The sequence below is a fragment of the Camelina sativa genome, chromosome 10, assembly GCF_030686135.1.
Source record: "Camelina sativa cultivar CO46 ecotype springtype chromosome 10, ASM3068613v1".
Lineage (NCBI taxonomy): Eukaryota > Viridiplantae > Streptophyta > Magnoliopsida > Brassicales > Brassicaceae > Camelina > Camelina sativa.
In genome coordinates, this window is record NC_141889.1 from 2761198 (window position 1) to 2786565 (window position 25368).

The 25368-nt window shown below is 37.0% G+C and overlaps 6 protein-coding genes across 32 annotated transcripts; 2 read left to right on the forward strand and 4 right to left on the reverse strand.

Annotated features, from left to right (window-relative positions):
• Positions 1-182: 182 nt before the first annotated feature.
• On the reverse strand, positions 183-1981 carry LOC104716739 (uncharacterized). Its single transcript, XM_010434163.3, has 5 exons — positions 1864-1981; positions 1524-1739; positions 1072-1443; positions 740-958; positions 183-627 (listed from the first exon to the last, which is right to left on the reverse strand). Exons 2-5 carry the CDS (start codon positions 1615-1617, stop codon positions 413-415), a joined length of 900 nt encoding a protein of 299 aa, XP_010432465.1. The 5' UTR covers positions 1618-1739; positions 1864-1981; the 3' UTR covers positions 183-412.
• A 728-nt stretch (positions 1982-2709) lies between these two features.
• On the reverse strand, positions 2710-7444 carry LOC104716741 (putative E3 ubiquitin ligase SUD1). Of its 2 annotated transcripts, none has more exons than XM_087470578.1 (9): positions 6840-7444; positions 5922-6605; positions 5054-5815; positions 4748-4959; positions 4298-4663; positions 3978-4138; positions 3734-3897; positions 3487-3633; positions 2710-3408 (listed from the first exon to the last, which is right to left on the reverse strand). In XM_087470578.1, exons 1-9 carry the CDS (start codon positions 7194-7196, stop codon positions 2917-2919), a joined length of 3345 nt encoding a protein of 1114 aa, XP_087326704.1. In that variant the 5' UTR covers positions 7197-7444; the 3' UTR covers positions 2710-2916. The 2 variants fall into 2 exon arrangements, with proteins under 2 accessions (XP_087326704.1, XP_087326705.1); XM_087470579.1 differs by having other exon boundaries at positions 3978-4135; positions 6840-7442.
• Positions 7445-7572: 128 nt separating this feature from the next.
• On the forward strand, positions 7573-9846 carry LOC104729832 (protein IN CHLOROPLAST ATPASE BIOGENESIS, chloroplastic). Of its 18 annotated transcripts, none has more exons than XM_087470590.1 (10): positions 7573-7820; positions 8067-8150; positions 8286-8360; positions 8450-8492; positions 8590-8647; positions 8756-8911; positions 9000-9062; positions 9155-9249; positions 9352-9433; positions 9536-9846. In XM_087470590.1, the coding sequence occupies exons 1-10, from the start codon at positions 7733-7735 to the stop codon at positions 9785-9787; spliced, it is 996 nt and encodes a 331-aa protein (XP_087326716.1). In that variant the 5' UTR covers positions 7573-7732; the 3' UTR covers positions 9788-9846. The 18 variants fall into 18 exon arrangements, 15 of the variants coding, with proteins under 15 accessions (XP_087326716.1, XP_087326722.1, XP_087326715.1 ...); XM_087470596.1 differs by having other exon boundaries at positions 7593-7820; positions 8054-8150; XM_087470589.1 differs by having other exon boundaries at positions 7607-7820; positions 9337-9433.
• Positions 9800-15728, reverse strand: DML3 (demeter-like protein 3). Of its 5 annotated transcripts, none has more exons than XM_087470583.1 (22): positions 15556-15728; positions 15231-15417; positions 14891-14983; positions 14202-14774; positions 13973-14116; positions 13706-13852; positions 13262-13573; positions 13032-13122; positions 12523-12946; positions 12338-12417; positions 12171-12255; positions 11993-12084; positions 11835-11903; positions 11699-11735; positions 11526-11608; positions 10977-11438; positions 10851-10887; positions 10706-10763; positions 10500-10636; positions 10352-10417; positions 10104-10257; positions 9800-10012 (listed from the first exon to the last, which is right to left on the reverse strand). In XM_087470583.1, exons 2-22 carry the CDS (start codon positions 15391-15393, stop codon positions 9894-9896), a joined length of 3426 nt encoding a protein of 1141 aa, XP_087326709.1. In that variant the 5' UTR covers positions 15394-15417; positions 15556-15728; the 3' UTR covers positions 9800-9893. The 5 variants fall into 5 exon arrangements, with proteins under 5 accessions (XP_087326709.1, XP_087326707.1, XP_087326708.1 ...); XM_087470581.1 differs by having other exon boundaries at positions 15548-15716; XM_087470582.1 differs by having other exon boundaries at positions 15552-15695.
• A 1324-nt stretch (positions 15729-17052) lies between these two features.
• LOC104729834 (caffeoyl-CoA O-methyltransferase 1) lies at positions 17053-18757 on the reverse strand. The gene is made up of 5 exons (XM_010434171.3): positions 18496-18757; positions 18326-18405; positions 18066-18210; positions 17841-17972; positions 17053-17553 (listed from the first exon to the last, which is right to left on the reverse strand). The coding sequence occupies exons 1-5, from the start codon at positions 18619-18621 to the stop codon at positions 17260-17262; spliced, it is 777 nt and encodes a 258-aa protein (XP_010432473.1). The 5' UTR covers positions 18622-18757; the 3' UTR covers positions 17053-17259.
• Positions 18758-20426: 1669 nt separating this feature from the next.
• Positions 20427-25016, forward strand: LOC104716746 (E3 ubiquitin-protein ligase MBR2-like). 5 transcript variants are annotated; one of them, XM_010434173.3, is made up of 7 exons: positions 20427-21011; positions 21592-21682; positions 21827-23444; positions 23579-23629; positions 23862-23960; positions 24036-24179; positions 24512-25016. In XM_010434173.3, the coding sequence occupies exons 3-7, from the start codon at positions 21855-21857 to the stop codon at positions 24641-24643; spliced, it is 2016 nt and encodes a 671-aa protein (XP_010432475.2). In that variant the 5' UTR covers positions 20427-21011; positions 21592-21682; positions 21827-21854; the 3' UTR covers positions 24644-25016. The 5 variants fall into 5 exon arrangements, with proteins under 5 accessions (XP_010432475.2, XP_010432474.2, XP_010432476.2 ...); XM_010434172.3 differs by having other exon boundaries at positions 21598-21682; XM_010434174.3 differs by having other exon boundaries at positions 20658-21011; positions 21598-21682; positions 21781-23444.
• Positions 25017-25368: the final 352 nt, after the last annotated feature.

Here is a 25368-nt window from a genome sequence, read left to right on the forward strand (position 1 = left end):
TAATTTCGCTCTTTAACTTCAATATGTTGTATGTGCCAATACATTTGTTTAAAATCTTTGAACCAACAATAAATCCTCCTTTCATCACTAATAAATTGGTTTTTCTGTGGCCAAATAAAATCTTCAAAGCCACCTTAAGGCTTAAGAAATGCCTTAACATAAAAAGAGTTTGCAACAGGCAATTTTTGGACTAACGAAGCATTATTTCTAAAGATTTTTTTTTTTGTTTTTAATACACACAAAAAAAAGTAAGGAAAAAAGCGAAGAAGATCAACGGATATAATAATTACAACATCGACAAATAAACTTTCAAAGCCATTCCTTAACTTCACTATTCTAGCAAGAGTGAGAAAGAAAATCTGGTCAGAAACAAAGTACACCCACTATTAACATAAAACATCAGCGCAATACATTAGCCGCACAAAAGCCATGCTGAGCTCGCAGGTGTGTCTACTAAGACAACATTGTTGTAACCTGTATCCTGCAAACCTTGAATACAAGAGAAAGAACTTTCATCCAAGTGTTTAGAGAGCACGATCAAATTGGAATTTGGAGGATTGTCCACTGCCCACCGAAGAATGTCCACTAACATCTTATAATCTCTAGCATATCCATGCGCCTCACCAACTATACATATATACATATATATATATATATCATCAACAGGTATCTAGATTTTAGATTTACATAGTAAGAGGACGAGGGATAATTAGGTAAAGGAGGAATTATTTCACACTACCTTCGGGTACGAGATTATAACTGATTCCGGTAGCCTCATATTCATCTATCAGATCTTGTTTCATCTCATCTTCGACGTCGTACAACCGGATTGACACAGAACCATTACAGCAACTCTGTCGATGAAGACCTGATTTGATCAGGTCAGAAGTCATACCAGGAGAATGTAGAACGTGGATTGGGAAATCCACCACGTCCCAGAACACGCCTGTGTTACCCTCTGCCACAACGAAAGAAATATCAATGCAAAATTTTAATGAGGCAGATCATAGTTTGAAACCAGATGAAATCTAATCAAATATAGACTCTTCGAGAGGTATAGCGAGATCTTACCAGAGTTTATATCGGCCCAAGCATCGGACACAACTGGTTTCACTTGGTATGGTATAGGTAGTGATTCAACTCCAACGACAGCTTCACCATATAAACGGCGGCCTCGCTCAAAAAAATTATTCTCATTCAGCCCCTCTATGGGGACTCCGCATTGCAGACATTCTAAAGGAGAACCCTGACAATTAACTAGTACGCTCCCAGGCTCTAAAAAGACAAGATTGAAACGGTTCCTATCCATAGGAGTTGGGACGACCTGCTGCTCTTCTTTGATGCTTTCTGAGATTATAAACAAACTCGCTGGACGACTAGTACCGTACAGTGCCCAGAGAAGAAGTTCCTCTGTAATAGAGTGAACTCTCGCATGTTTGTTTCCTGGACGGAGGGACATCTCATCATCACATGAAATGTTAAAGCTAAAAAAAAAAAGAGTAATATAAAAGAAAGCTACGTACCTTTGGGTACGTGAACAAAATCCATTCCAGCATGCTCAAAGACATATTTCAAGTTATCCGGGGCATCATCATCAACGAAGCATGTGATAGACATCTCAGGACCTAGATATCCGTTTTCATATAGATCGGATTTGATCTTCTTATTAACCAATCCAGGATTTAGTTTCTTAAGGATTGACCAATCCTCCACGTCCCAGAACACCTTCTTGTCTCCCGCTGCCAAAACGGATCACGAGATAAATTATTATCAATTTTTTTTTTTTTTGAAAACCAAAAAATCAGATCTGCTAAGTCTATCACTGATTCTATACATATATGTTGAATGAATAGAGAAACGAACAATTTCAATCTTTCACTGGAATTCACTGGTGCTGCTATCCATTGAAAAGTTTCTGAAAAATTAGAGATGCTGAGAGCTTTCTGAATATTTTAGAGACCCGATGATAGGCTGCAACCCTTTATAAATTAGGACTTCATATATATACCAATAAAGCCAGAGAGTAACTTATTGGGCTTGATGGGCCTGCTGAATCACTGGTGCGTATATTGGCCGCCAATTTTTCTATCTCTAGTTCTTTTTTTCTTTTTTTCTTTTTTTTCTTTTCTTTCTTTAAGGTACTAGTATAATTTATTAAGACGAATCAAGTATTGTTCATACCCAACACATACCCAAATCTAGGAAAGAGACACACAAAACCGATGACGACGGAATACATTTATAAATAAAATAAAAAACTGATAACTTGATCCAAATAAATAGATAAAATCTAGCTGTATCCGATCCCAAAAGTAGATCTTAAAAATCAAAGGCAAACATATGAAACGGAAGTGGATAACGATTGAGTGAAACAAACCCTCACTCACTTGAGAAGACAGACGGAGAGGATATCTAAGTTAAGTAAGAGTTTGATAAACTCTACATCTCATCATCCTGTTTCTTGTCTTTTATAGTTATTTTAACTTCAATATGTGTTTTCATTTGTTTTTTTGTTGTTATGTGACAATACAGGTGTGTAAAACATTTGAACCAATAAACCCTCCTTTCATCACTATTGTTCATAAATTGGTTTTTCTGTGGCCAAATAAATCTTCAAACCCATTTCTTAAGGCTTAATAAATGCCTTCACATAAGAGTTTGCAAATAGCAATAATTTTCCAAAAGCAGAACAATAGAACACACAAGGCATTTGGACTAACGAAGCATTATTTCAAAAGATTTTTAAGTTTTTAATACACACACACAAAAAAAAAAAAAAAAGAAGAGGATCAACAGATATAATAATTACACATCGACTAATAAATTTTGAAAGTCATTCCTTAACGGCTCAAAGAGTCAAAAGTACACAGGAGTTAAACGACTCCGTGAACAGTTTGACAAACTTCTATATTCTTTCTAAGCTTCTTGTTGGATAGCACGTCTGAGCCTTAGTCCATTGTCAACGTCTCCCTCACGTCCTATCAAGACACCATCTCCTACATCCTCACTACTTTGCCTTTGGTTTTGGTTACCCAAAGCAGCTTCCCCAAAGTTATGGAGTCTCCGACCAATGAGATAGCGGTCATCACGGATAGAGTTGTGAAGGTTTCTGAACCACACATGGCATCTTTTTGCACAGAAGCAGAAGAGGCTCACCGACAGACAACCTATCCACGCAAATCTGTAGACCGCTGAGTTCACTACTAGTGGATATCCGAGCATTGGGAACACTCCTCTCGCCAGTACATAAGGCACACATAGAGCTGTTAGGAGTTTCATCACGATGGGGAACACAATCTCTCTAAGTACCCATAACCCTTGAAGCCTCGAGAATCCATCTTGTCTAACCCTCTCAAACTTTTCCCTCCAGCTATCATCAACTATTGGAAGCATATGATCCAGCATCACCTGTCCATTGACATTGTTGATTAGTGACAAAATCTCTTTCTATGTGGCAAAAGTTGCTGACTTAGAGAGATTACTTACCAATCTTGTCCAGATCTTCAAAAAGATGAGCCCGAGTGCCCAGTCTTGATACAGGAGGAAGACAGGGCTTTCATCTACTGGGACTCTCATTGGGACAATCACCAAAAGCTCAAACAGAAGTCCAATCAGTACCGGAATGATAAAAACCTGTTAAATCACCATGTTAAAAGCACAAAATCCATAGTAAAAAACAAGAGTTTTTCAGTGCCGAAAAAAAATCAAGAAAATAACAGCACAAACCACTTACCCATATGGCTAACAGCACCGAGCTCTTGAAGACAATTCCACACCATTTCCATATCTGATTAAGCAAGACTGAAGTTCTCTTTGACTTGACATGCTCGATAGCATATCTTGCACCAGATATGGTAGTCCAAAACGCATATGTGCCAATGACGAATGCATACAGGTCTACAGATTTAAAAGATTCTGTTAATAATGTGTAAACGTGCGAAAGAATAAGGCAGAAGATCAAAATTAACAAACATTACCATTGCATTTGATGCCATGAGTTACCGGAAGAATTGGGATGGCACTAAATAATGCTCGCCCGAGCGAAACTGGTACAACTATCAATGCCGAATTGAAGAGGAGAAGAGTCACCCATGCAACAAGTAGAAGAAGAATTATCCGGACCACAAAGTTGTACCTGCTACAAAAATACATTCATATTAGCGGAAGACCGAATATAATTTTTTGATGTACCTAGTCAACTCTATAACCAAGTGCACACTACTGTTAATTACTTCAAGCATGCACAAATGCTAAACATCATAACAGCTTTTAGTTTATTTCTTAAGTAAGGACTTACTCTGAATCAGATTGTTCTTCATCATCTTCATATTCCTCACCCATGTTGGGATTAGCACGCAGGAGACTTCTGTTAGGGTCATCAGCTGCTGGAAGCGCAGCCATAGCCCTCTCAGGTCCACCGACCTGCAATACTTGTGCTCTGTTCTGCCTTCCTGGTTCACCGTTTCCATTTTCCTGACCAATGTTGTCCTCTGGTCTTGGCAAGAGGAAGTCTGTCAAACCAAGCGCCCAACCGACACCAGTGAACCAGCAGCGTAGAAGGGACTTAATTGTCGTCCGGAGTCTGAAATGTTCGATAATAAATGGTATGCATATTTGAAAGAGAAGCATGTCGGCCGGAATCTCAGTGAATGGGTCAGATACACTGCATACATGCAAAATTTAAGAAAGATCAATTCAATCTCCAACAGAAAGTATCCAAAACTAGAGGTTAACCAATATTTCTTACGATATGTCGAGCGGAAAGATTGAAGGAGCCATCCGGATTGCAAGTTTGACTGGTAAAAATACCAACATGACAATTAAACTCCCATACACAGCAACAGATAACAATACCCTCCGAGCATGCTTGTGAACTGGATCATCAATCAAATCTCGGAACGGATTGTAATTAGGATCTGCAGGATCGCGAAGGAAATACAGAACTCCAGGGCGAAGAACCTGCATTTGGCACAATAACGTTAAAAATATTAGACAGTAGCAGAGAAGAAAAACTGTTTCTAATATGAGATTATGCGCAAGGAAAACATAGTACCCCTCGAAGAAGGCTGACAAAGATGCTTATTTGCAACATGTACATGATTCCGACAACCCAATGTACAAGTGAGCTTGCCAGTGGAGAAATTGATAAAAACTGTACCCTGTGGGACATTGTTTTACCAAACATCCTCACTGTGCAAACATCTAGCCACCACCCACACATCAGAGGGAAGACCCCAAGCTCGATGACCAAAAGGAAGGCAACTTTAACCATAGTCATCAGATGCCTCATTGCTGCCAGGAACTGCCTAAGGAGGGATGGTACAGCTTCTACTATAGATGCAATCCCATAAAATCTCCCAACGGTCAGAGGCTCACCCTTGGCATATCGAATCAGTGCAATGATCCCAAGGTAGAGGAACACCAGAAATACTATAAACATGTACCCAACAGCCAGAGTTGTAATATCAGATAGCTTTGAGGCCCCAGCAGCAGAACCTTTCAAGAGATCAGCACCAACTGATAGTGTATCGTTTGCTCTATTCAATTCACTTCCATTGACTTTCACCATATCTGTGAGTTGACCAAGCAAGCCATTTTCTTGACCTTCGTTAGTCAAATTTGAGACAGCAGTCAGCGCACTCTTCAGCGTAATATTTTCCAATGATAGTCCAGTATCTGTCAAATGCATCGATGCGGCCATGACAGGGCCTCTAGCAGCAGCAAATAGCCATGACACGTGATACAGTATAACCCGTCCTAATGTGAAGGGCACAAATATCACAACACCAAGGAATATCATATTGCTTGCTAGAACCTGCAACGTTATGAACATCAAAAAGATTCAAGGAAGGGCCGATAGTAAAGAAGAAGGGATAATAGACTCTAAAATATGAATCACAAGGGTAGAAAGATAAACTTACAGTAAAGGCATTCTCAACCAAATGAAACACTGGACCCTGCATTCCAACAAGCTCATCAAATGGAACGTCTTCTGCACCATCAGCATCGTCCAAACCATCAAACATCTGTTCAACCTGAGCCTCGAGACGAGCTGCTTGTATGTCCAACCTTGCCAAAACATTTTCGGGATTCCTTCTAGCAATCTGACCAACCGCAGCACCCTGATCTCCAGCATCTTCGAGATTCCCCTCTCCGGCAAGATTCCTATTAGCTTGTCCAGCAGGTCGTCTTGCAGCGCGAGCACCATTTCTGTCCCCGTCATCTTCTCTCTCATCTTGTCCCCCAAGCTCTCGTAAATGCCTAAAGTAATCCCTTAATGAAGTCGCTCCAAGGAAGATGAAGACAATACTTGCCGATAGTAAGAACCCATGCAAACAATCGGTGAGAATTACTGTGGTGGAGATGTGGCTTAAGAACAACCTCTGAGCTTCACCAAAACTTCGCACAAAAGCCAACCGCCATATCCAGAATGTAATGAAAGGTATAGTGAGAAGCCAGACAGAAAGCACAAAACTCAACCTCAGAAAGAACTGCAAAACATGGCAAGCTTTCATGGCAATTCCAACTACAAACTCCTGGAAAGGGAGCCTCGACGGAGCATTGTCAGCATACACTGGGGAGAATGAGAAAGGATGCTTGCAAACCTGCAATGATGAAGTTACCAAGTAAACTCAAACAATAAGTAAGATGATCACACAGAAATCGTATGCAGTTACCTATTCGTTCACCCCAAAGGTCACACAGAATCATGAAAAAGTAAAACAGGTTCGACCCATAACATTTCCAATCAATTCAATATTTCCAATCAATTCTTAATAAGAAGAATCCGAAATCTGCGAAATCACCATGTACTAAAGAGGGGGAAAAGAAAACAAAACCTCGCATTGACGAGCGTTGCTATGATTAAGCCACTGAAGGAGACAATCCTGGTGAACAAACTTGATGCTTCCGCTACAAGCACACGGATACCGAAGCGGATTGTCTGAATCCCCAGGATTTCTGCAGATCCTGCACACGTCCTCTTCATCTTCGTCATCATCAACATACCTCGACGCTGCCGACGTCGGAACTGAGGGATCCATGGTCGAGAAAGGATTGGGAGAGGCCTGATTCGGCGACGAAGCAGACATGGACGAAGAGGAAGAAGAAGATGAAGAAGAGGAAGGCTCTGAGACAACCTCAGAAGCGGCCGCAGCGCCAGAGATGGATAACGAATCGGCCGAGGAAATCTCCATGGAGAAATCCGGGCTATACGCAGACGGTGGTGACGGTGACGGCGACGGCGGTTGATTAGAAACGGACTCGACTCGGTTGAGAGTCTGATAACGTCGAGCTAAGAGGAAAGGGGTCGTCTATCCCGATTTTTTTTTCTTTTTTATTATCCTCGAGAATCCAAATAGAAAAGAAAGACCAAAAAAAAAAAAAAAACACGAAGGCACCGAGTAAATTGATTTATAAAGTAGGCATAGACCGGGTTATGTAAACCGGTAATTGACCTTCCCTATTGTACATTTATTGACGGTTTTTTGTCGGTTACGCGTTTTTAGATTATGGGTTTTAAGAGAGAGCTTTTAGCCCATTAAGGCCCATCACTTTTTTTTTTTTTCCCTCATCGGAGAGCAACAAAATCAATGGCTATATTTTGCTCTCCTGTTACAGCTGAAATTGATTAATCACAGATTTTTTTTTTTTTTTTACACACGCACTGCTATGTGTGAGGTTGAGGAAGCAGAGTGAAGAGAAACAAAGAAAGATAGAGAGATAAGGAGCAATGGCTTCGCTTTCGCTGCACATAACTCCTTGTACTAGTCGCCCTTTACGCCATATCAGAGCTAGAGTCTCCTGTTGCTCTTCTGGTGGTAATTTCGTTTATTTCTCAAATTTTTTATGGAAATTGAATGTGAGATATTGTTGATTGTTTGATGGGCTTAAAACCGAGAGAGTGCTTGAGTTTATTATCTCTTTCTGTGTAGTAGAGAAACCATCTTTTGTATGAAAAATGCAGTGACTATCTTTATAATTATGCTTGGTGGGAGAAACAACAATTTTAAAAGAATGTGTAACACATAAGGATTGACTTAAAAAAGGTTAGATTTTTCGTGCAGGGCATGTATCATTTATCAAAGATGTAGCTGCCACTGAACCTCCAATGCATCTTCAGCACTTACTCAAAGTGCTTCAAACAAGAGGTTAATATATCAATCTCAGTTTGTTCCTCACTATGTCCAAGCTTATCAGTGATATTTATTGACTACTCTGGATTGGTAATATTGGAAAAAGGTAAACTTATGGATCTTAGAATATCTCTTGTTTTCGTTCTGCAGGTGAAACAATCATATCTCCTGGAGCTAAGCAGGGACTGATACCTCTTGCTATTCCGCTTTCGAAGAATTCTTCAGGTAAGACCCACACAATTAATCGAATTCATTTGCTTTCTTTTCAGGAGATTTTTTTTAATTTTGTGTTTTCCGGTTTATTGTCTAAGTAGGCTCTATTACTGCACTTCTGAGATGGCCTACTGCTCCTCCAGGGTAAGAGATTTGGATCATTCTTGGTAACTATTGCATTGGTAAATAAGTATATGATGTTTGGATATTCTTGATTTTAACTTTTTGTATATGAAAACAGAATGGATATGCCGGTTGTGGAAGTTTGGAGGAGTGGAGTCCGGCTTATAGCTAGAAATGTAATGACTTTACATTCTTGATATACGTAGCTTATCCTTTTTTAGAGGACTTATGTCTTTTTTTTTTTTGTTACCAAGAAGCAATTTTTAACAGTTTCTGATATTCAGGTAGATGAGTATATTCACCGGATTCTGGTTGAAGAAGATGCACAAGAGCTGACAGAACTTTATCGTGCTGCAGCAGAGGCAGGTGAAAAACTTTACAAAAAGGGTGCTTTTGCTGAATCTCAAATTGACAATCTTAATGTCTACGTCTTGAAGAAGGTAAGACTTTAAAGAACCATTACTTATCAAATGTGCTATGTACACCACAAATAATAAACAATACTTTTGTTATTTGTATTGTATATAGGTTGGACTATTTCCAGATTTGTTGGAACAAAAAGTATTACGGCATTTCGATGAAGGAGATCATGTAAGAATCTTTTATAGCATATAATATCACATCCTCCATTGATGAATCACCCTTTTGTTAAACTTTTAAAGGACTTCTTTTGTCCCTGGAAGGTTTCAGCTATGGTAACAGGAGAGTTTTACACAAAGAAAGACCTCTTTCCAGGATTTGGACGACCTTTTGTATATTATGCAAACATACTGCAGAAGTTCGTAAACAATACATATATATATATATATATATATATGTATCTGTTTATTATCTTCGTAGAGAAATATAGAGTCACATGTTTTAGGATTCTTATTTGCAGGGTAGGAAGGAATTCAGAAGCAAAAGATGCGGCTAGAGTAGCATTGAAATCACCTTGGTGGACATTAGGATGTCCTTATGAGGCATGTCTAAAAAATAATTCTTGTACTTCTTTTTTTTGGTTGTTCTGAGTTTTAAAGCATATAAAAACATTTTCATAGTCATGACATCTTGAAAACATGCAGGACGTTGCTAGTATTGCGCAATGGGAAGACGAGCAGATTGAATTCATAAGGGAGAAAGTGAGTGATGAAGGTCGTCTTGAGGATTTGACGAAAGGGAAAGCCCCAGTCCAAGTCGCCTTGGATGTTGCCGCTTTTCTCTTGGATTTGGCTTCTATTGAAGGAACTTGGTCTGAATCCTTGAACCAAATTGCTAAATGTTATGAAGAGGCTGGACTACACCATATTTCCAATTTCGTTTTGTACACAGAATGAAACCAAATCATATGAAAAACCATTTGTTTTTAATCATAAAAACTTCTTTTGTCATTCAATTGAAAAAGTTTGCAAAACTACACAAAAGAAAAACTAAACTAAACGATTATATATCATCGTCATGCATGTATTTTGGCCCTCTCTCAATAGGTGGCGTGTGTAGTCTTCGAACAAGTTCTTGTGGCATTCGCTTCTTTCTATCAAATGCTCTCATACATAAAAACCCTGCACATTATCATCACCACACAACATTATTGCACAATTGTTTTATTTAAGAATTCAACAACCATTTTTAATTTAAAAATATGTTTGTTACCTGTCCAAAAGCAAAGTTGAATCCGTCTTGTGTCTAAAAGTCGAAAAATAGATGATACCGACGAACCACAGTACATTGCTCGTTTTTCTAGTCCGTCACACCACTCTCTAGGAAACACAACGGGTTCTAAACTTGTCTCATGATCTGCAAAAACCTGAGGAAAAAAAAATCCTTACATTTTCTTTCTAATTGCTCATTTTAAAGAATTATTTTAAAGAAATTTTATGAACAAAAAGAAAATCACTTGCCTCATTAGTCTGAAAATATGTTCCATTGAGTGGGAAACCCGCTCGCATTGCTGTTCTACATGGAATCTGTTCAGTTGCATTCATCCATGTGATGTGAGTATCAAAAGTAAACAACGTTATAAAAAGCTAAAATGTAAATTCTACTTACCAAAATTGTTCCACGAGAAGTGTTAGAGCTTTGTTCACGTATAGCCCAACAATAAGAACAAGTCTTTTTCTTGCATAATTCTGATCCGTCAAAGTCACACTTTTTTTTTGGTTGAGTGAACGAGTTTGACGTTTCACCTAAACATATCCAATAAAAAACTTAGTTTATGCTTATGTGAACAATGGATAAATTATGTTTGTACATACCTGGTTGCCAAATCGCAAGAAGGTAGGGACTCGGATCATCAAGTTCTCTTCTCTCAAACTATATAATATGTGTAACAAAAAAAATCATTACCGCATAAATTCTACAAATAGTTGCATTTTTGTAGTTAAGAGCAGATATACTTACATCGTGTAGAAGCTTATGATTGTCAGGAAGCACATATCTGCAAAAAAAGAAAATTATATATTTACCTATTCTCACAATATGCGTCAAAATATGATAATGAATGTGTAAATACATAAAGATACTTACACCACATGCTCAGTTCTTAGTCGATCATAATACTTCATTTTTCGAGGTGGTTTGATTGGAATGCATGCATTTTCAGGGGTGAGAAGTACTATTGCTTTTGATATTTCTTCATCAGAGCTGCTCAATATCTTTCCACCTTCTACAAGTGCATCCTCTACATTTTTCTTCAATGCATCCAAGTCAATATCAATTTCAGGAATTCTAGCATATGGCTGATAAGTATTTCTCCATGGAAAATCTTCAATGTCTACTAACTCGGGAATCTCCGGTCTTGGAGAAGAAGGAAACTCAACCAATGGCTTACAACATATATCTTGCTCGCTACATCTGGGAGAAGCACATTCCTCTATCAGATTTATATTTGATGTCATGTTAACGTCGACATCTTGAGAACATGCATGTTTAAAAGTATCAGGCTCATCATGCGTCTTCTCTTCTGGACCTTCCAGAAGAACCTTAGAACTGAACAAAAGATAGTGAAATTAACAACTTCGTTTATATAATCTAGGTGAACCAAAAAAAAGGAAAAAATAAATAAACAATGTGTACCTGACATATGCACTTGCAAAATATTTGCATTCGGACTTCATTGGACACGCATTACAGTTAGGAAGAGCCTTTGTGCAGAAAACCTATAATTGATCAAATCTAGTTGAATGAGTATTGTTTTTGATTGATTAATAATTAAATAACGTCACATAAAGGTTTTATTTTGTATGCACCTTTCCAAATGTTATCATCTGATAATGTAGTTCATATCTGTAAAAACAGTTTAGCATGAAATTAAGCAATATGTATTCATATGGTATTACAAATAATTGGCTTGTTGAGAAAAAAAAGAAAAGCATTTGAACTTACAGAGTTTCTTGAGGAAGTTTACATAGTCGTGGCCAAAGGTATTGTTGAATCGAATCCATTGAAGGGTACCTGAAACAAGGGTGATTTTATAGGTGCTAGTTGTTAGTAAATTACCATATACTATTTTTTTTAAAATCAAATTGATGAGAAAACAGAACTGGGATAGTTGATGCATTTGAATTCCATCTGGTAAAGGTTCAAGAGGAACCCAACCAAGTCTAACTGCTATACGACCAACATTTGTGTCAACCTATACACATCAAAAGCAGAAGGTTTTGATGAGTAACCAAAAATAAGTAAACTTCACGTGAAAAAATTATCAAAATCTTATTATACCGGAAATGCAGAATGTTTAATTCCTAACAGTCGTACACATTCAGCACTCTTTAGTCCTATCCCTTCAATCTCCAATAGATATCTCCTGATAAAAAAAAAATACAAAATGTTAATGATGCTTGCAAATAATGATATCAATAGAAACATAAAAACTAACATAAACATACTTCACTAGATCTGATGGAGCATCTCGGAGCCATTCAAGATCAATAGTTCCATTTTGTCTAACTTCATCTCTGAGAAATTTCTAGAGAAAATTATACAAAAAATAGATGAAAGAAATATTAGTCTTAATCTTTAAAATAATTAATGGGATTCACAAAGTTCTTGAATATTTTTTTGCTTTTCTTACCAAAATTCTTCCTGAGAGAATCTTGAATTGCCCTCGTTGTCTGATGATGTTTTGGAAAACTTTTTCGCCAGATAATCTCACATCATTCCAATTCACAGAGTCCATATGCATTTTTTGTCGAGATCCTTCTTTTGTGTATTTCTTTCTAATAGTATTCCAATCAACAATCGCATCTTCCATAATACCGGTTTTTTTGTTTTTCCTCTTTGCAGATTTCTCATGTTCTTCTACCTCTGGTATTGAGTCCTTAGATAAGGTGATGAACTGAGAATTCTTAGCATCATCGTTTCCTATATGAGTTGGTTCTTGGTCAGCAAGAATTGAGTCATTAACATCTTCCGGTTCCTCAATGTAGTATGCTAGAGGATCTAAACATTCTCTTGCATTCGCGGGAAATTTTGCAGCCACACTCATGAAAGCGTTGCTGTAAAAAATATTGTAATTAAAGCAGACATATGTTATCTCAACTGGTTTTCCAAATTTCTTAGCAGTTTAAATCGAAGTTTTACCTTGAAAGATAGTCAGAAACATTTTGAGTCAAGAAAACTCCAACCACTGAGTCAACAACCGAGCCTTTCCACTGCTTAAACTTTCTATTGCCTGTAGAGAATCATAATTGATAACATCATGAGAGGAAATCATAACAATGTACTTTACATAGTCACTTAACTTGAATTCTTTATACATTGTATTTACACTCCTAAGCTCATTCTAACAATAAAAATAACAATAATAGTACCTTGTAGAAGATGCATCCGATGAATGAAAAGATCTATATTACTAATTTTGAAGTTCTCCCTTTTTTGTTCCCACTCGGCATTTGTTTTCTTGTCAGCATGTGATTTGCTATTCACCATTAAGAGCTCCCACTCTTTAATGGTCTCTGGATCAAGTTTAACCTTTGCAGTAACAAGCTTTTTGCCAGATTCTATCAACGTTGTTGTTACCCTTCTGTTGATATTTAATCTTCTCATTTCTTTGATTAACTTAGCAATATCCTTAGTTTTTTCTCGTTCTACGGGTACATCACTAGCAGATCTCATGAGTGTGTCTACAAAAAATACACAATTGACAAAATATATATATGACACTAACGAAAATGTATATAAAATGAATGTATGATAAAAATCTTTTTAAGCAATCTCTCACAAAAAAAAAAAAAATAGAAAAAGAACTTGATTACCTTCAATGTGCAAAGGAACATCTGCTAAGGATGGGAGACCGTGATCTTTCTGATAAGTAATTTGTTGGATTAAATTCCCAACGATGTTCTTAGTAATTTTTTTGCTTTTCTTTGGGACTACACAACTAACTTGTCTCATGGGTGAGTCTGCCAAATAAAAAAAAAAGAAACACAATGATATAGTAGAAAAAACAAAAAAGTAAGCTTAAGTGTATACGTGATGGAATTTTGTAACCTTTCTGAAAAATAAAAGAAACAATTAATTACCTTTAATCTGCAAAGGAACTTCTGATATAGGTGAAACGGCATTATCTTTTTGATGATTACTTTGTAGGATTAACGGCTCAACAGTATCTTTAGTGCTGTTATTGGATTTAGAATCCATCTTTAATGCTGCATTACTAGTCGTGTCTGTAATACATAAACAGATGATAAAGTTATAATAAGCATATAAGCAATCTCTAATATTAAAGGCAAACAAAAAGAAAATGATTACCTTCAATGTGCAAAGGAACATCTGCTTGAGATAAGTGCCTGGAGACTAAAGGTAGGGTCTCCTCTGGCTCTTGCAGTTCAAGAGAGAAGGCAATTGCAAACCATCTGACCAAGTTTTTCCTACGGTTAGACCTTCTTGATTGCTTTTTCCAAATAGGTAGAGGAAATGTGTAGGGAGATATCAAACAGTGGAAATCAGATCTACGAGCTGGAGTCATCCTCTTTCTCCCCTTTGGAAAAGTTGGTCCACAAATTCTCTCGAGCTCAAGACAACTAAGAAGATTAAAATTCAAAGTTCGAGCCACATTTCTTTTTTTAGGCTTCTCAGTTTTACTTCTACTTTGCTTTTGTGGAGTTGGAGGCTCGGCTATAATAACTTCATCTTCACTGGCGTTGTTGTTGTCCTTTTTCTTTCCTTTCTTCTTGGATATAGTTCTCAGTCGAGTAGTGGTGGGATTCCTTGGTTTTTTCCCCTCTTCCATGATCCGAGGTCTATGATACCTCATCTTCTTTTGCGTCTCTTTCGAATTATTTCTCTTTCTTTTTCCACTAACATGTTGTGAATCATCATCACCTTTCACCATAAAATAATTTAATATAAACTCTGAGATATATATATATATATATATATATAATGAACCAACCATACGATGTGTATTCTACATATGAATTCAAAATTAATGACTTTACCTTGAAAAATATCTGACTCATGACAATTTCTTTCAGGCTCTTCATCTGAAGTCTTCTTCTTCTCCTCTTTTTGGTCAGTGCTTTGTGAATTATCTTTTTACCGTCAATGAAATAATAAATACTATTATTAGTTATGCAATAATAAATCAACTGAAATTGAAACTTTGACCTAACCGGAAACTGAAACTCTACCTAAATTTAATTAACTAACTCATTGTTTAGCATCTAAATATGAAAAATTGTGTTTATCATTAAAATTTGGTCACTAATTATAAGCGAAAAGAAAGGAAAAAAAAAAAACAGAAAAGAGTAATTGAGGTCGATTCTGAATTTGGTTTACCTTGTTCATGAAGCTCTTGTTTATGAAGAGGAGGATCTAATTCGAGTGGAGAAATTACAGAACCAGAGATGATATCTTGGGGTGTGTCGAGGTGCTTTCGTCTCACATAAAATTTAGTAAATAATAATTTAGGTTTTTCGGGAGTCTTTGGAACAATCTCCATCGTCGTTTTATCTTTCTCCTTCTCCTACATCAGTAAACCCCCAAAAAAAAAACTGTCACTAGAATTGGATTCTCAAACCGGCCTATAGCAATTTTTTCATTAAAAAAAAAAAAATAAATTAGGGATTAAGTTAAGTCTAAAAAGAAAAGCTTACCTACCTACCAATTGATTTATGGATGTTTCGGGGCTGAGAAAGTGGTTTAGGAGAAGGATAACAAAAAAACAAAAATCTCTAGGCTCTCTCAACAGCGCGACTCTGTTGGACGATATAGGAGGGCACGTGCTGCTCACACTTTTTCCCCTTTTTTTTCTTTTTTCTCCTCAATTTTTTCCTTTTTGATTGTTTTCTTCGGTTAAGATATTATTAAACCAATGCAAAGTGAGTGGAACATTCCGATCGGCGTTAGCAAAATCTTGGTTTAGATTGTTTTAAATCTTTTCTGTTTTTATCTTAAATCTTTGGGTAATTGTGATCTTAACAATTAAATTCTCTGGCTTTGTATTTTTTTTGAAGAAAAAAAAAACACTAACAAATTATTTATAAAACTCTAACTTAACCTCAAACCAAAATTATTTCTTCTCGGGGTACATAAATATTCTATCAAATAAGTGATATTTCAATTAATAAATAACTAACTTAAATGTAACAAATTACCCACTGAAGTTTGTATGCAGCATTCATCGCCACAAAAGAAAAAAAAAATGTAAAAATCTTTAACGAATTTTATGGGGATGAATTTGTTGCTATTATTATTGGAAAAATGTTACCACGAGTGAGGTATGCGAACTATAGTATACGTATTTATAGAGAAGAATTTCAGTATTTATATAAGGTTGCAAAATTACAACAAAACCAATACATTATTACATATGTACGTATTTAGATCGAAAAGACTTCAAACACACCAAAAACTATAATGCAGCAAAGTTTCTTTCCGTTCAAGATTTTGGTCTTCAGCTAATAATTTTCTTCCCTTCCCTTTCCTTTTTAAGTATCAACTAAAACAACATTTTAACTGCGTTTGTGGCTGTGTTACGAACTCTAATATAATTTCAAAGACTACTTTGTTCGTCTTTTTTTTTTGTCAAATATTTATTTGGTAATCTAATTTCAGTTGACAAAATACCAACAACGTAACGAGTTTCAACAAATAAAGTGTATTACATGATTGGTTACAGATTTTTGTTATTTAAAATTTAAATCTATATTAGCTTCGTGTACCTGTAGTAGTAGACTTGGTGCGCTTCAAACCACTTCCGAAACACACGATATATAGATTCATGTTTTGCATTTTCATCAAATAGTAAGAAATATGTTTTTTTTCATAAAAGTAATTAAGAACTGTTTTTGCTATAGCATAAACAAAAACAGTAATCAGAAATTCATCATGTTAGGGACCTCCAGTTTTCTTCTCTAGAGGTTCCCCAAAGTTTAACATATTATATAATATGGAGTTAGTTAATCTTACATGACATTTTTGTCCTATATATATGTTCTTTATATTTATTTATTAGAAGGTCTATTTAGTAGACCTAATGATAATTAATTTCCTATGTAGTCGATTACTTCTACGTACAGCTTATGTTAGATTGTTATTGCAAAACAATTTTTTTTTAGACGTTGTATCATGGAGAAAAACAAAACGAAACAACCAAAAATAAAAAAGGTAGGTACATTATTTCTTTGTTCAAAAGAAAGCAAAACAAGGACGACAATGGAGGGAGATATATTGCTTAACAAATACATAAAACGTCCATTTTAGAGGGTTGGTGAGAAAATGCGTTTGAAAAAGTAATAGAGAACAAGGAAAGGTAACAATCCACTGCGGACAAGCTCAGGGTATGGAGGAGTACTCAAAGTCCAAATCAACTGATCCGACGGCAGATAGTGATTCCATCACCAACAGGGAGCATACAGATCTCAATCCGAGGGTCAGCAGCGAGAGCCTTGTTGAGCTCAAGAACAAAGTCTCTGTAGTAACGAACGTACTTCCTCATTGGTGCATCAGCAGGAGCCACGACCGAACCGTTCCACAGAGTGTTGTCGTAGCCAATGACTCCTCCAACTTTCACAAGGTCGATCAGACGTTTATGGTAGTTGATGTAGTTATCCTTGTCAGCATCCACAAATATAAAGTCATATGTTCCATGGTTCTTCTCCTGCACCCAACTCACACACAATCATTAATCATTATTTTTTTTTTTGGTAAGAATCATTAATCATTATTAGGTTACTCCCTTTATATTTATTTTCTTATATTCCCTCAATATCTATTTATTTTTCTTATATTATAAAGGAAACAAATTTGTAATATACAGAAATTCCCAGTAAAGTATAATAACTCATTATAAATATATATAATTATTCTTTATAACATTATCTTGACTTTTTTGGAAACGTTTAAATTGCTAGTTAAAATATATATGTCAGAAAGAAGAATGCTTACGTCAGCTACGATTTCATCAAGAACTGGAAGAGCAGGGCCTTCCCTGAAGTCGATCTTGTGAGCAACACCGGCTTTCTCAATGATCGGCAAACCCAATTCGTAGTTCTCTCTGTTAACGTCCATAGCAAGAATCTGAGGATAAAACAGAGATGAAAAATATTCAATCCCAGTTTCGACTAAAATGAAACAGAGGAGGATCGGATGAGAAGATGTATATATATTTACTTTGCCGTCTTCAGGGAGAGCAAGAGCGGTGGCGAGAAGAGAGTAACCAGTGTAAACACCGATCTCCATAGTGTTCTTGGCGTTAACGAGCTTGATGAGCATGTTCAAGAACTGTCCTTCATCTGCTGATGTTGTCATTATGTTCCTGTTTTGTATTTTATATATTCCATTGAGAATTATCAGAACGTCGATCTTGGTTTTAAAAACGTAATCGAAACAGAGGACTATTATAATATGGGTGGGTATTAGGAAAAACAAACCAGGGATGTTTTGCTGTCACTTCCCTGAGTTCCTTCATTGATTCTGGTTCCCTTGGATAAACACTTGTCTCCAATATATACTGCATGTGTTTTTTTTTTAATTTAGATTAGGTTGTTGGATTGAATCAAAACGATCAGAATTTTGGATGAAACCATTTGAGAAGAAGAACCTGGTAGAGATCGTCGCTCTGCAAGAGACTCTTGTGACCAACTTCTTGGTGTCTGAGGTTCTGAGATTGCTTCTGATCTTCTCCATTTGTAGATGTCTTGGTGGCTTCTGTTGTTGTCGTCGCCATTTCTCTCTTCTTTCTCTTCTCTGTTCTTTTCTTCTTCGGTTGAGATTGATGAGTGCTTTTGCTTGGTGAGTCACACAGATGGCATGAAAGGTTTATATAAAGAGGAAAATAATGAATCCGGATCGAACCGGATTTGTTATTTCTGGTAAAACCCGGTCCGGGGTTGGTGAAAAACTCTCCTAACACGCAATTGGTCAGTCCCTATCTTTGGTGGGTCCCCTCCACTTTGGTGCTTTCAGTTCAGACACACTTTAGGGGTAGTAATGTAATGCCTCCGCGGGGCAAATCAAATTGAGACCAAAGTGCTTAGTTATGTTTGTGTTTTTAATTTCTAAGGAAAACGTGAGTGTTGTGTACAAGTGAACTTTTATTTTTCATTTATGAGTTAGCGGTTGATGTAGACTGTCAAATTTTGTTATCTGAACTTAAACGATTACAAAAGAGTGTGACGTAATGAGAAATCACACTAGTTGTAGATGAGACGTATATTAAATAATCTTAATTAAAAGTAGGTATTTTCTGTAATATATAAAAAAAAAAGGGGAGACTTGGTGAGTAGAATATAGAGGACCGAGGCGAAGGGAATAAAAAGTGGATTCAACCACTCTGCTTCGGTGTTCAAGTGTCTTGTGGTAGGTGAATATTTTGGTGGACGACTTCCTTACTAATCATCCTTAATTTCTTTCGTACAACGAAAAAAAGAAAAATAAAAATAGAAGAAAATATTGCTTGTTGATTCCTCAGAGAAAATGAAACTGATATTTGTTAAAATATTTCATTTTAGGACAATGTGATATTTTTTGGGCCAAGTTTTCAAAAGCATGGAGCTAGGTATGAACCCTCCATTTGCAAAATAAAATAAAATAGTGCATGTGCTTATGTAACATATACTATTGAACATATTGTATTTGAAAAAAAAAAAAAACACTGGATAGTTTTATGGAATGGGCGGCGAATTTTTTATTTTTGTGAAGATGCGATCCAATTCGCATATAATTGGTGATTATAGATAAAATAGTATCCTGTAAGATATTATATGGAGTTGAAGACTTAATATGTGCGTGGGATGGGCCGTCTGTATTATCAACGGACCCTAGCATCATTAAATTCTTATGGAAATCACAAATATTTTACAAGTGCATGTTGGCTAATGTGACCAATTATATCATGAGATATTTAATAATGTACTCGTTAGTTACATCTCATGTGGGTATTCTGTATTCAGCAACCGCATGTATGGTAGATACTAGATAGTAATAAAACAATGAAGTTTATATGGCCTAGGCTAGTGTTGTCATCCAAAAAAAAAGACTATGTTTTTATAACAAACAACAACAACAACAACCTAGGCTAAGTTTAATTATTTTAGATATACGATTCCGGAGAAAGAGATTGTTTAAATCCACCATAGTGAACAACAAGTCGATGGAGACTATGAACTGAAAACTTTCTTGGTAACCAAAAGCAAAAATGAATAAGACAAGACAACCCACCGGCAAGGCTACAAAACAAAGTGGGTATGGTTGAGTTATATGTATTTTTTGTAAAGCTTAATTAAATGATGGGACACGATTATTTTTGTAAGGGTGCTGAAGGGAAGGGGGCTTTTTAGAGTTTAGAGGGGGAGGGTCTCTGTTGGACTTTAATAGCCCAAAAACAGAATACAAGTCAAGCCAATATGGGTTCCACAAAACTGCATGAGAGCTACGTGTAACTCTTTTCATAACACTACCATTTCACGTCTCAATTAAACCCTTTTTAATAAAATACTTTATATAGTAATCAAACGTCTTTTAATTTTCTTTAAACGGTCCAATTTTCACATTTATTACAAATCCCCAAAAAAGAAGTGAGAAAAATAAAACAAAGGTAAGCACCACCAGCAAATGCAAATGTATGCGGTATGTCCCTGAAAAAAAAGTCTTATACTAAAAATAAAATAATGTCTCGAATCTAATAGTAGGATTACCAAACTTGTTATAATGTAAAGTAAACAAAAGATTAATTATTAATTGTATCTATGGAAACCAAAATTTAATTACTAACATGAAAATGTTGTAAGAGATAGAGAGAGATATCATCACATCTCTTAATCCCTCTATAGTCTATTCCTCTTGTCTTCCCCTCTCATCCACCACTGCTTCTTCTTCTTAATATAATTCAATCTCTTTCCTTTATGCTCTTTTCATTCTTCATTCTCTCGGAGATTTTTTCTTTTTTGATTTCTGGGTAAAATTAAAGAGAGCAAGAAGAGACTGAGATTTTCAAGAACAACCACATCTCTGATTATTTCATACAACCGAGATATTTCATAAATAAAAACGCCTTTGCTTTTTCTTTTTACAAAACTCTAAGCTTGGAAGGAGATCTTTGATTTGGGATTTTTGCAGGTACTCAATTTCTTCAATTCTGTGTTTTACTTTCTTGTTGTTGTCTATCATACGACGATCGGTCTTGGATTGATTTCATTTTTCTGGATCGTCTTCATGTTTTTTTTTTTTTTTTTTTTTTGTGTGTGGAGATGGTTTTGTTGATTCGTTGCGGATCGGGATTATCTTCTTTTAGGGTTTCTTTTCTTACTATTGCAACTTTGATTTCTTTAGTGAAAAAGCTGTCTTCTTTCTTGTGATGAATGATGAATGAATCAAAATGTGCAAATTCTTGGTTAGAAAAATACAGTCTTGACTACAATTGTGACGAATCTTCAACAATTGGCTTGTCTACAGTATGTGTTTGAAGATTTTTGTTGTTTGTTTTAGTATCTGTAGCTACATTCTCTCTATTCCCATCTTCCAACAAGATTTTGAGATAATGTCGCAAGGACTTTTGTTATAAATGAAGTTTGTTAGACTCTTTAAGATTCTACTCCTGAGTTGCTTAACAGCTAAAGTCATGATTTTGCAGATGCTTCAGTTGTTTGTTTCAGAAATATGATTGGATATTTCTATACTGATGGTTTACTCTCTCAAGTTTCAGAGTTTTTACCTTCTTGGAGTACCAAATAACAACATAATACGGGAGCTGCAGCTAAATAAGAGGCTGACCCTTTGAAAATCAAACGGTATACCGGGAATATGTGTTCCCTTCATGTTTTATCATCTTTACAAGCTCTCATCAATCAATCTTTGTTTCTGTTGCTTTGTTTTTGTGTGGCTTTAGGTTTCCTCAAGAACTTTATAGTTTATCACTGTTTTCTGTCCTGTAGAGTTGTTGTGTTCTGGTCAGAGGTATTAATGCAAGGGCCACGAAGCACTGGCGATTCATCTACTGGAATTAATTACGCAGATGGAGATCCCATTTGCAGCACCAATGTAGAGACTACTTCGAATAGTATGCTGGATCCAGTGGATGTTCAGTTTCCAAACAATGCTACTGCTTCAGGACGACCAACTTACCCAAGCTCTAGCTCGCATGTTGTTCAAAATCATAACTGGTGGAGTTTTGGTGAATCCAGCTCTAGATTGGGACCTTCTGATCAGGTCAATTCCATTGGTGCAAAGACAGATCGTCAGCTTCCCTCAGACGGGTATGGATTTGAGGAAGGGCAATCAGGTTCAAATGGTATGTTGTTGCCTGGAGGATCCTTCTTGCGTGGATCAAGCTCTAGTAATATGTTAGGGCATATAAATCTGGGCAAGGACATGGAAATAAATGGTAGTGGACTGCCGACTTCGGGGGTAGTTATCCGCCATAATAACGGTGAGAGTTCATTGGGAAGCTCAAGTCAAACCGCAGAGGAGAGAAGTAGTGTTCCAGGTTCTTCGTTGGGTGGCCTAGGTTCATCCTGCAAAAGAAAAGCTTTCGAAGGAGCTCCTAGCCATTCGTTTCCTAGTGAAAGTCATGGTTGCCTTTTTCAAACTGAGAATGGGGCTTGGAATCAGGGTCTTACTCAATATGATGCTTCAAGTAGCTTAAGTTTGTCTATGCCCTCGCAAAATTCTCCAAATGTTACTAATCAGTCTGGTCTGCCGGAACCAATATTTGGAACGGGTCGTGGAAGAGCAGTTGCAGAAAGTGCTTTTCCTACTACAAGAAGCACTGAAACCACATCTAGACCAGGCAGGCGGTTAAATTCCAGGCAGCCGCAGGAGTCAGTAGCATTCAGCTTCTCACAGTCCGCTAGTTCTGTGCGTCAGCAACAGCAGTTACCAGCAACTTCTCCTTTTGTTGACCCTCCGGATGCAAGAACAATACTAGTTACAGGTAGCTTAAGCAGTGGTGATGGTCAGCCAAGTATGATCCACCTTCCTGCATTGACCAGAAATATACACCAATTTGCTTGGAATGCTTCTTCGAGTTCAAGAACAAACAATATGCCTGAAGAGGGATTTGGACCACCATGGGACGCGCCAAGAAACAACTCAGAGCAGCCAGTCTTTTCTACACCTGCAACTGAAACGAGAAATCCAGTGCCGGATCAGTTTCATTGGAGTTTCGCTCGTGGAAACGCTAGTACATCTGGAGATTCCCCCTTTGTTCCTCGAGCAGGATCGAGTTCAGGGATCCATGGTTTGCAGCCGAATCCCACATGGGTTTCTCCTCATAATCAATCAAGGATGTCAGAAGTTGTTCCGTGGTCTTTATTTCCTAGTACTGAATCTGAATCGGCTACAAATGGTGCTTCTCTTCCATTACTACCGACAGGGCCTTCTGTTTCTTCAAACGAACCTGCTGCGCCATCTGGATCTAGTAGTCGGAGTCATCGCTCTCGACAAAGAAGATCAGGACTGTTACTGGAAAGGCAAAGTGATCATCTCCATTTGCGCCACTTGGGAAGAAGCTTAGCTGCTGATAACGATGGAAGGAACCGGCTGATTTCAGAGGTCTGTATTATCTTTCATTGTTTCACATTATCCGTCACTGGTACAATTTTGCTAAGTATGGCATTTGTCTCATCGAAAGCCATATTTACTGATTTTTCGTGATGTCTGTTTGATACTTTCTTGTTTATGAACAGATACGGCAAGTGTTGAGTGCCATGCGAAGAGGGGAGAATTTACGGTTTGAGGTATCACAACTGATTTCAATCAATCTTTTTTAATATCAGTTAATCACATTGCATTTTCTGTCTTCGAGTGTTAGTTTTAGATTTTCAGTATGCTGAGATATGTGATCTCTGTCGACATCTAGGTTGTGTGCCTTCTTTAGATTTGGCTTTTGTATTAAACGAAATTCGTTGCAAGGTCCGTTGCACTTGGCATTTCATCTTGAATCATGATTTTCATCTGGTGATCTGATAGGATTATATGGTATTTGATCCACTGATCTACCATGGTATGGCCGAGATGCATGATAGGCATCGGGATATGCGCCTTGACGTTGACAACATGTCGTATGAGGTGTGTGTTTCATTTTTGTTTTTCCATTTTATCACAATGTACCCCATCTTTGCCAACGTCTGTTTGGGAATGTAGGAGCTATTGGCACTTGGGGAACGCATAGGAGATGTGAGCACCGGGCTAAGCGAAGAGGTGATTCTTAAAGCAATAAAACAGCGCAAATATACATCTTCCGCTGTAGAATCCCACCAGGACATGGAACCTTGCTGTGTCTGTCAGGTATGACCTGAAATGACTCTTATATTGAGAATGTGCCTTTTTCACCTGTAGTTTTGTCTAGCAATGCTCTTATGGCTGTTTGCTTGCAACAAATTAATTTGTTTATATTATACTAGATGAGGTGCGATAAGGCAAACCAAAACAGGAGTTATGTATTATTATCACATTGATAGATGCATGTATGATTTGACTATGTATTAGCGTTTTCTTTTGACATTGCACTACACCGTCCATATGTGTAAGATGGGTTAATCTTTATCTTTCCCATTTTTGTGCTGATACTCAGATTTGACTCGTAAGCTGATGTGTGAACCTTGATGTCGTTTTGACAGGAAGAGTATGCAGAAGGTGATGATCTTGGAACCCTGGCATGTGGTCATGAATTCCACACTGCCTGCGTCAAGCAATGGCTCATGCTCAAGAATCTCTGCCCAATTTGTAAGACTGTGGCTTTATCTACATAAAAGCACGGGTCCTTCATCCTCGCCCTCTTTCCCTGTCTCCTCCCTACCCATTGTGATCCTTCAAATGGAAGAAAAATAAGAAGGAGAGACCGCGAAGAGCTTCTGTTCTGTCTTACCCGCATTGTCATTAAGAGAGAGAGAGTTGCAACAAGGAAGGTCGTGTGATGAATGATCCCTCTGTGGTGTGGAAGCATCATGTTGGATTATATAGGAGAAGAGAATAATAACTGTCATTTAACTCAATCTTCTGAATTATTGGATAATGATAAGTCATTGTTTATTATTGTCTGTCTTTACTGGAATCTCAGGGTACCATTGAAGATTCTGTATTTGAGTGTCATTTGCTCTTAGCTTTAATATTTTTGAAGTACAATTTGTTGCTTCGTTATCGTTTCGTGGGTTGTACTAAATGAACTAGATGGATTCTTTTGTTAAAGAAAAAGAGGAAAAAATGGTTGTTTAAAAAAAGAAACTAGCAATTCTACAGTTAGCGGAGGAGGAAGCAAAACTTTGGTTCTTGGTACAAGCAGACACAGTAGAAATCTATGTGGACGGATCTTGGAAGGGGACTGATCAGTATACAGGCCGAAGATGGTATTGCATTTCCCCTGAGGGGAGTCTCCCACCATGGGTGCATCTAACCTTCGTCGTAGCTTGTCATCTCTCTAAGCCTTACTCTTGGCAATGCGTTGTATGATCGGTGCAGATATTGGAAATGTTGTTTT

Coding starts and splice junctions, on each gene's coding strand:
- LOC104716739 (XM_010434163.3), bottom strand. CDS start 1,617: ATGTCTATCACATGCTTCGTTGATGATGATGCCCCGGATAACTTGAAA. Junction 1,444..1,523: donor TTTTGTTCACGTACCCAAAG/GTACGTAGCTTT, acceptor CCCTCCGTCCAG/GAAACAAACATGCGAGAGTT. Junction 959..1,071: donor TTGGGCCGATATAAACTCTG/GTAAGATCTCGC, acceptor TCGTTGTGGCAG/AGGGTAACACAGGCGTGTTC.
- LOC104716741 (XM_087470578.1), bottom strand. CDS start 7,196: ATGGAGATTTCCTCGGCCGATTCGTTATCCATCTCTGGCGCTGCGGCC. Junction 4,664..4,747: donor ATCTTTCCGCTCGACATATC/GTAAGAAATATT, acceptor GCATGTATGCAG/TGTATCTGACCCATTCACTG. Junction 3,634..3,733: donor CGGTGCTGTTAGCCATATGG/GTAAGTGGTTTG, acceptor GTGATTTAACAG/GTTTTTATCATTCCGGTACT.
- LOC104729832 (XM_087470585.1), top strand. CDS start 7,733: ATGGCTTCGCTTTCGCTGCACATAACTCCTTGTACTAGTCGCCCTTTA. Junction 8,648..8,755: donor TCCGGCTTATAGCTAGAAAT/GTAATGACTTTA, acceptor TCTGATATTCAG/GTAGATGAGTATATTCACCG. Junction 9,250..9,336: donor TATGCAAACATACTGCAGAA/GTTCGTAAACAA, acceptor CACATGTTTTAG/GATTCTTATTTGCAGGGTAG.
- DML3 (XM_087470583.1), bottom strand. CDS start 15,393: ATGGAGATTGTTCCAAAGACTCCCGAAAAACCTAAATTATTATTTACT. Junction 13,853..13,972: donor AGTTCCTTTGCAGATTAAAG/GTAATTAATTGT, acceptor TTTATTTGGCAG/ACTCACCCATGAGACAAGTT. Junction 12,085..12,170: donor TTAAACATTCTGCATTTCCG/GTATAATAAGAT, acceptor TGATGTGTATAG/GTTGACACAAATGTTGGTCG.
- LOC104729834 (XM_010434171.3), bottom strand. CDS start 18,621: ATGGCGACGACAACAACAGAAGCCACCAAGACATCTACAAATGGAGAA. Junction 18,211..18,325: donor GTGACAGCAAAACATCCCTG/GTTTGTTTTTCC, acceptor AATACAAAACAG/GAACATAATGACAACATCAG. Junction 17,554..17,840: donor TTGATGAAATCGTAGCTGAC/GTAAGCATTCTT, acceptor AGTTGGGTGCAG/GAGAAGAACCATGGAACATA.
- LOC104716746 (XM_010434173.3), top strand. CDS start 21,855: ATGCAAGGGCCACGAAGCACTGGCGATTCATCTACTGGAATTAATTAC. Junction 23,445..23,578: donor GGAACCGGCTGATTTCAGAG/GTCTGTATTATC, acceptor GTTTATGAACAG/ATACGGCAAGTGTTGAGTGC. Junction 24,180..24,511: donor AACCTTGCTGTGTCTGTCAG/GTATGACCTGAA, acceptor TCGTTTTGACAG/GAAGAGTATGCAGAAGGTGA.